Source organism: Nicotiana attenuata, unplaced genomic scaffold, assembly GCF_001879085.1.
Source record: "Nicotiana attenuata strain UT unplaced genomic scaffold, NIATTr2, whole genome shotgun sequence".
Lineage (NCBI taxonomy): Eukaryota > Viridiplantae > Streptophyta > Magnoliopsida > Solanales > Solanaceae > Nicotiana > Nicotiana attenuata.
Window position 1 is genome coordinate 85,685 of NW_017673196.1, and position 8,620 is coordinate 94,304.

General features: G+C 38.1%; 1 protein-coding gene across 2 annotated transcripts; it reads right to left on the bottom strand.

Annotated features, from left to right (window-relative positions):
- Positions 1-141: 141 nt before the first annotated feature.
- Positions 142-7,749, bottom strand: LOC109215703 (BOI-related E3 ubiquitin-protein ligase 1-like). Of its 2 annotated transcripts, XM_019379816.1 has the most exons (4): positions 7,381-7,749; positions 7,025-7,137; positions 4,129-4,490; positions 142-827 (listed from the first exon to the last, which is right to left on the bottom strand). In XM_019379816.1, exons 2-4 carry the CDS (start codon positions 7,131-7,133, stop codon positions 300-302), a joined length of 999 nt encoding a protein of 332 aa, XP_019235361.1. In that variant the 5' UTR covers positions 7,134-7,137; positions 7,381-7,749; the 3' UTR covers positions 142-299. The 2 variants fall into 2 exon arrangements, with proteins under 2 accessions (XP_019235361.1, XP_019235360.1); XM_019379815.1 differs by lacking the exons at positions 4,129-4,490; positions 7,025-7,137; positions 7,381-7,749 and adding exons at positions 1,572-1,981; positions 4,539-5,538.
- Positions 7,750-8,620: the final 871 nt, after the last annotated feature.

The window sequence follows — 8,620 nt, forward strand, 5'->3', positions numbered from 1 at the left end:
CTTATTTAACTTGTAGTTGCCATAAGCATCTTTACCATTTTTGTTGCTACTTGCAACTTGCAAATATCCAGAGCTACCATCTCCTAGTGCAGTGGTCCATAATGGTTTTTACCCCCTGATAAGCATAAGAAACAATGCCCAATCCAGAAAAAAGACCATCCTCGTTTCATCTGTACTGTATTCATATAGTTAAGAAATGCACAATTCATGATTGTAATAAACATTACAACCAGTTCTTAAATTAAACATTCCTCCCTTAACACAAAGATGATGATGATTGCAAGTGTTCGTAAACATCTTCATGACATGTAAACTTGAACACTTGCAGTCTTCATTACCTGACATACTGGGCAACTATTAATAAACCCTTCACATTCTTTACAAAGGCACAAGTGTCTGCATGGAAATAACAAGACACTGACGTCTTTACTCTTGCAAGCTCTGCATTTTAGCTGCTGTATTTGGGGCACTTGGTCTTGCGAACCGCTTGCCAAACCAAGATGGTTTGTACTTGAGGCAGCATCATTTACTTCACTATCTCCGCAGCCTTCCTGAACTTGCATGGAACCATGGGCCATGGCCTGCTGAATATTGCTTTTCAGGGCATTGGCAACCGACTCGTTGTACTTTGCTCTGTAATGCCATGATTGAGCTTCTACAGTAATCTGCTTTATTCTCTCCCCAAGTTCCTTGTTCTTGCGGTTCAAATTGTCTATTTCAAGATCTTTCTCGTATAATCTCTTGTTAACTTCTTTTTGCAAGGAGTTCAGTAAAGATACTGTCTGTCGATGAATCAACTCCCTCATGCCCTTCATCATATTATCTTCCTGAGATACCAAGGATGAATCAGTAGTGGCAAAAGACAGACTTCAGAAAATACAATTTAAATGCAGAAAAATACAGAACATGTTAGTGTCATCCAACCTCCCAAGTCATTTCTCACACTATTTGATGCCCCTAAGCTAGCGTTTGGACATAGATTTAGTTGAAACTTGAAAAAATAATTTTTGAAGTAGTTTTGAAAAATAATTTTTGGAAGTTGAAATTATGTTTGGACATGCATTTTATTTGAAAAAAATTTGAAGTTTTGTGTGTGGGAGAACAAGTTTCACCCAAAATCTACCCTAAACTAGATTTTGGAAACTTGAAAAATAATTTCAGAAATTTTTCAAAAATAGATCATTAATCTACGAACAAACAATGTTTTCAAAAAAGATTTGAAAAAACGCTGCCAAAATGTATGGCCAAACGGGGATGTTTGCCCAATTCTCAGAAATAAAATAGAAACACCAACCTTGTGGCAATGCATACATGGAGATGCTCTTACTCATAGAATCAACAATTTTTAGAAGTAAAATCCCGGCCAATCAAAAGATACATAATGATGACTAGATGCATGCGAAAGCCTTTATCAGTAGGTAGACATAGATATCAAGAATGGATAGTACAGAAACGTATTCCTTTTTCATACAGTTGTGTAACTTAATCCAGATCAATAAAAATTTAACATGCCAAATTTCAGATAAAGTTAATAACTACATCACGCTTTCTCTAAAAAAATATTACATTACCTGCACTTTTATGTACCGATCAAATTCTTCTCTTTGCCTGTCAATCTCACATTTAAAACCACTGTCTATCGGAAGAAAAGCAGGAAGGGCTGCTTTCATGTTCTCAGGAGCAGAAGTGACTGAGGAATTACGTTCTTTTTCCTCATAAGAAAGTCTGAGTCCAGTTGATACAGTATTTGGATTCAAAATGCTTCCAGCTTGATCCACTTCATTCTGACAAAAGTTGTTATTCAAGGATATCTTAAGCTTTTGCTGGCTATAGTTTGGTTCAGCATCCCGGACTCTTTTGGTGGGGCGAATTGCAGCAGATGGGTGTCCATTCACTGTGTTGCTTATCGGGTATCCACTACACCCAACGTTAACTGAAAAAGATGAATAAAAAATGTCCATGAGATCCGAGGAAATAAGACCTTGAGGTTGTACCTGCGGAGCCTCTGGAAAAATTTCCTCAAGTCCTTGACATGGTCACATTGCTTCCTTGACTTTATGATCACGTCATCTACGTAGACCTCAATTTCCCGATGTATCATGTCATGGAACATGGTGGTCATCGCCCTCATATATGTTGCCCCTGCGTTCTCAATCCAAATGGCATGACCCTATAACAATACGTTCCCCAAGGCATGATGAATGCCGTCTTTTCCGCATCCTCCTCATCCATCAAAATCTGGTGATAGCCCGCATAACAATCCACGAAGGAACCAATCTCTTGTTTGGCACAATTGTCAATCAATATATGGATGTTTGGCAGTGGGAAGTTGTCTTTTGGACTCGCCTTATTGAGATCACGGTAATCTACGCACACTCTGGTCTTTCCATCCTTCTTTGGCACAGGCACAACATTGGCTAACCAGGTGGGATACCGCGTGACCCGTATGACCTTTGCCTCAAACTGCTTGGTGACCTCTTCTTTGATTTTCACACTAATGTCTGTTTTAAATTTCCTTAGCTTCTGCTTGACAGGAGGGCATGCTGGGTCAGTGGGCAATTTGTGGACCACCAAATCAGTGCTTAAACCAGGCATGTCGTCATATGACCATGCAAAAACATCCTTATACTCAAACAGTGCTTTAATTATCTCTTCTCTGAGCTGAGGTTCCAAATGGACACTTATTTTCGTTTCCCGCACATTCTCCTGATCCCCTAAATTGATTGCCTCTGTGTCGTTCAGATTAGGTTTGGGTTTTTCTTCAAAATGGCTTAATTCTTTACTAATTTCCTCAAAAGCTTCCTCATCATCATATTCTATTTTGTCATCACACTCAATTTCTTGTATTATTATGTCTGAGTTAGATTGACATTTAAGACAGGGCCGAAGACTCCTCATGCATGACATATCACGGAAACCAGCGTAAAAGGGACTGTACAAGAAGGAAAGAAAGACAAAATAAAAACTATCAGGAATGAAAAAGGAGGAAAATTGCATTTCATTAATATTTAAGATAACAAGGTTTAACTCATCCAAACGGACGGAACATAGCATCTGAATTACAACCTTGGAAATAATCCAGATTAAACTGAAAGGAAATCAAAAACTAACTACCAAGACTCCCTCCGNCATGTCAGGGGCAACACTCTGGTCCAAGCACGAAAATAATTAAAATGAGAGAGTCTTATTGGTGAAAACCCTCACGGGCACCGTAATGCGACGGGAGCTGAGAGAAATGAAAAATGAGAGAGTCTTATTGGTGAAAACCTTCACGGGCACCTTAAGGCGAAAGTGAGTTGAGAGATGCACAGAGGTCTGCTGGTGAAAGCCTTCCAGGGCACCGCAGGATAAACAAGGTCAAGGTTTGGGTGAAGAAATCAGGTTGTGGAGTTCCAGGGCAACAAACTATGACAACTGGAAGTTGATTGGTTGGACAGATTGGGCCGGTCAATCCAAAATGCATGTCATGATCAATGGTACCAGCTGTTCCACTTAGATAAGTCTCTTTTTCTTTTTCTTTTCAGTAAGTCGTCCAGTTTTGGATTTTCTTTATCCGTAACTCTCGAGGTCATTGTATTTCATTTCTTTTGGGGTCTGTTTCTCTAAGATGTTTCAATGTCAGTCTTGTTCAAAGCAAATAAGAAAGGATTTCAAAGCTCACTACCAACCTCCAAAGTTGCAAAGCACAGTGTGGCCAGAATATACCAAAGGTAGCAGGATGTAAAGTGGGATATATGGAGTCACCGAAAGTTTCATCGGTGGAATGACTTGTTAATTTCATGGGAAAGACAAAGGTTCAGAGAAACGGGGATGTTTGCCCAATTCTCAGAAATAAAATAGAAACACCAACCTTGTGGCAATGCATACATGGAGATGCTCTTACTCATAGAATCAACAATTTTTAGAAGTAAAATCCCGGCCAATCAAAAGATACATAGTGATGACTAGATGCATGCGAAAGCCTTTATCAGTAGGTAGACATAGATATCAAGAATGGATAGTACAGAAACGTATTCCTTTTTCATACAGTTGTGTAACTTAATCCAGATCAATAAAAAATTTAACATGCCAAATTTCAGATAAAGTTAATAACTACATCACGCTTTCTCAAAAAAATAATTACATTACCTGCACTTTTATGTACCGATCAAATTCTTCTCTTTGCCTGTCAATCTCACATTTAAAACCACTGTCTATCGGAAGAAAAGCAGGAAGGGCTGCTTTCATGTTCTCAGGAGCAGAAGTGACTGAGGAATTACGTTCTTTTTCCTCATAAGAAAGTCTGAGTCCAGTTGATACAGTATTTGGATTCAAAATGCTTCCAGCTTGATCCACTTCATTCTGACAAAAGTTGTTATTCAAGGATATCTTAAGCTTTTGCTGGCTATAGTTTGGTTCAGCATCCCGGACTCTTTTGGTGGGGCGAATTGCAGCAGATGGGTGTCCATTCACTGTGTTGCTTATCGGGTATCCACTACACCCAACGTTAACTGAAAAAGATGAATAAAAAATGTCCATGAGATCCGAGGAAATAAGACCAGGAAATATTAACACCACTCCGTCTATTCTTTTCTTAATAAGGATTAACACCACTCTGTCTAGAACTAGACAGATGTGGTTAAATTTCTTTGGGGAAAAACCATGCAAAGGAGCACCAAAGAAAGGACAATCAGCGAATAAGTGCGCAAAACAATGCATGCTCGTTGATAGAAAGCGTTAAAACTTTCTGATTTGGTTGTTGGTTGGGGGTTGGGGGGGTTATGTGTCTTCAAATAAAGATGCACGACTGAAGCACATGGAGAAAATCTACCATGCCTGAGTTAGATAAAAGCAAAGACCTCAGCCTTTTGACAAAGGGGTGAAGATACATTCGGCACATAAAATTTGACTTCTTAAATATTCATAATCCAAGAAAGCAGTGCGTATGGAGAAAGGACGGCACAAATTATAAAGTAACAGTTTTAGCTAAGCACACTAATTAACCGTCTCTGAATATAAAACAAGTATCATATACATAATCAGAATAACAAATAGAGTGAGTATTGACATCATCATAAGCATTAACGGTAGTCTTTCCATTGCCCCCTTACCCAGAAGTGACTAAGTAGCATATTGTTTGTGTGTAGAGCGTACCTTTATTGGTCAGATATCAAAATGATACTGTCCCAAATCAGGTATCATATTGAACAGAGTCCTTAAATTTAAATGGTAGAAAATAATAAGAGAATATGAATGTGCTTCATCTTGATGACATTCTGGCCATACAGTCACTATTTCCTTTTCTGGACAGTTGCAAGGCTCACCGTTCACCAGCCACAACTAATACACCAATGGAACCTCATCTAACAGCTACAGCCTACAGATAAAGATTTATTTCTTGGAAGCAACAAATAAGATTGAGCGGAAGGGACAGAATGAATACCCAACCCTTCTTTACCTCGAGTTCGAATCGTTTACGCCAGACAACAATTCCCAACTCATTATTTGGACTTCTGTTTCAAATAGAATTAAGAGGGTGTTTGGATTGGCTTATAAAAATTAGTAGCTTTTAAGCTAAAAGCCAAAAGCCATAAGTTGGTAATACCCAACTTTTGGCTTTTGGCTTATTTTTGTACTTTTTATGCCTAAAAGTAAGTGCTTTTAAGCACTTTTTATCATTGCCAAACACCACAAAAACTAAAAAAGTGCTTAAAAGCCAATAATCACTTAAAATAAGCCAATCCAAACACCCACTAAGTCACAAAAACATAATGACATATTCAGACTAAAAAAGCTCTAGGTTTTAGCATGAGCTACTCAACTGTCTGAAGATATCTCGCAAAAGGTTACATGTACCCAGCGGCAGAGGCAGGATTTTTGCTAAGGGGGTTCAAAAAAGAAAAAAGTTAAAAACAATTGTAGCTAGTGAGAATTGAACCAATGACCCTACAAAGGTTTTGAACCCCCTTGACCACTAAACTATGCTTTTGGGCTGTGTCAAGGGGATTCAAAACATAATATATAGAGGTAAAAAAGATTTTGCCTTATATATACAGTGTAAAGTCTTCGGCAGAGAGGTTTCGGGTGAACCCTCTTCCGCCCCCCCTAAATCCGCCCCTGCATGCACCTCTACTCTTAGATATGCAAGACATATTTAAAGTCTATGAAAATCAAATTGATCTACAAGATAAAGCTGAAGAAAGAAACAACAAAGACGATCTCAATTTCCTCAAGCGAGCTGAAGATCTGAACAAGAACAACAGGCACCTATCATTTTTAATGTCTTCCTTGCATTCTTCAAATTTACATTAAAACAAGTCTTCGGCCCATCTCCTAGAACGGTTCCACGTAAAGAGAGATTTTATAAAATCAGCATAAGCTCAAAACCTTCACCAACATATAGTCGTGAAATGTATTTCCTACATGCTGGCTTCTTCTCCTGTCTCCTCTTTCTACCCAATTTTAGGTCTTAACATGATAGACTAAAGACGTTGAAGAGAATGCTAATAGTGCAGGCGATCATTATCATGAGCCAAGGGTGCAACTTGTCTATTCTAGCTCTCTAAGAATTCCTGATTAGACACTCAACCAATTGCCAATGCCTCACCTCAGGCTTTAGGCATTGGAGGTGCCGAACAACCACAAAGACAAGGTACTCTCCACATACACCCTGGAACAATTTGAATTCATCTGCCCGAGGTGCAATACAAGCCTATGGCCTAGTTTTCACTCAAAGGAGTCTTTATAACACCAAAATAGATCAGTTCGTATCAACCTTCTGGAATTGCTTTAACTCAAGAACTAGAACGTTATGCAAAGCCATGCTGAACATGGAAATTCACACACACGCACCAAAAAAAAAACATAGAGACTGCATTAACAATCAATCTACCAGATTCGTGACGAAAAATCAAGCAGGAAAGCAGCACATAAAAGAGGAAAATAATGAATCAAATTAGTGAGTACTTATTATATTGCAAAACAAAAATTCTTATTGGAGGCTGCTGATATGTAAAATTCTTTTGGAAGCAATTGGGAAACTCACTATCTCCAAACAATTGCAGCTGAGGCAATGCACTCGCATCGTACTGGAAACAATTCCCCTCTAATAACGCTGGAAACAAAGTGTTGCCTTTACTTCCTTCTCCAAACATATTCCTGAAAAATTATAGTAGGACCAATTGAATCTCAATAAACCACAACCTCTGGAGCTAATAACTACTATAAGAAACCACAAGCGGATACCCTTTTTCGAGGCTAAACCCTAACAATGGTTCCACAAATGAAATAAATGCGATCGATCGACTCGGCAAACATAAAATCCCATGTCCCAAATGGCCATAAAAACAACAGAAAACTAAAAAAGTGCCCAGATAACAAGAATAAAAACAGATTGGGTACCTCAAAAACTGGAAATCTCAGAGAAGTAGCGGCAGATCTGAAGGAGCGATTATTAGTAAGAAGAAAGAGTGGAGAAGAGGAAGAAAGGGAGAGAAAAGATGGGAGAGAAGTGGGGGAGAGGTATAGGAAGAAGCATAATAATAATAACAGTAGATGGAGAGAAGTGGTGGTGGTGTAATAGTTGTGGGGAAAGGTTTCGGTTAAGAAAAACGATTCCATTCGTTGGCTTTGGCGTCGGAATTGGTGTTGGTGATGCAAATCACAAGACTCGTTGAAGAAATCTTGCCCTTTTCCTTGCCTTGTTAGTACTCTCTCTCTCACTTTCTCTTTCATAATACTCTGTCTTTGGCAGCTTTCTTTTCGTTTTCCCACCAGTTTTTTAATTTATTTCGGTTACGTTCTGCTCCATTGAATTTACCTTATTGCCCCTCGATCTCCCACCAAATCTGCAACTTTTCCGCATCGGCATTTTACCCGATATTAGTATGTTACACCTAATATAGTACCTAATCACCTATTATCTCCTTTTATTTTCTTGGTACATATATCACCATGATAAATTGAAAGTTTGTGGTCAATCTAAATTGGTAGTAGGCGTATATACCAAGTACAGGTAAGTTACCTCTAAATTAATAACTGATTTACAGGAGTTAGTCCAATTATAAAAATTTGAAGAAATTTTTATTTTTATTGGTGATGAATTTTTCATTCTATTTAAAAGGGTGTAATTCAATAATAAACATAGAATAACAATAAGAAAATAATAAAATTCGAACAAAGTATAATTTATGGATAGAAATGGTATCTAATCATTTTCAGTCCTTCAATTTTTGTTCTTGATTAATATCTTTGATAAATTCCTTTGCAATTGTTCATCGTATCATGAAATATGAAAGGCTTGGGTCTTATCCACTACTTTCTTGGTATGGAAGTGTAAGGTGCAGTCTTATCCTTCGTCAGAAATATGCCCTAGATCTCTTGCCCCGTGCAAGTATGCTTGGTTATCGTCCTTTGGCCATTCCTCTTAATAGTGGTAATGAGCTTCCCAAATTTCATCTCAAACTCGCTCACCCACCATAACATTTATATGAGTTTCTGTGTCAAATGTCAATCATCTTCGCTCCTCTCATTATGTTGTATGTAGCTTATAACTGCAATCCTAATTTGATTATTTTATATTTGTTAATGTACTTCACAATTCACATTAATTGGTTGATATGATCGGCTTATTTCTGATCTA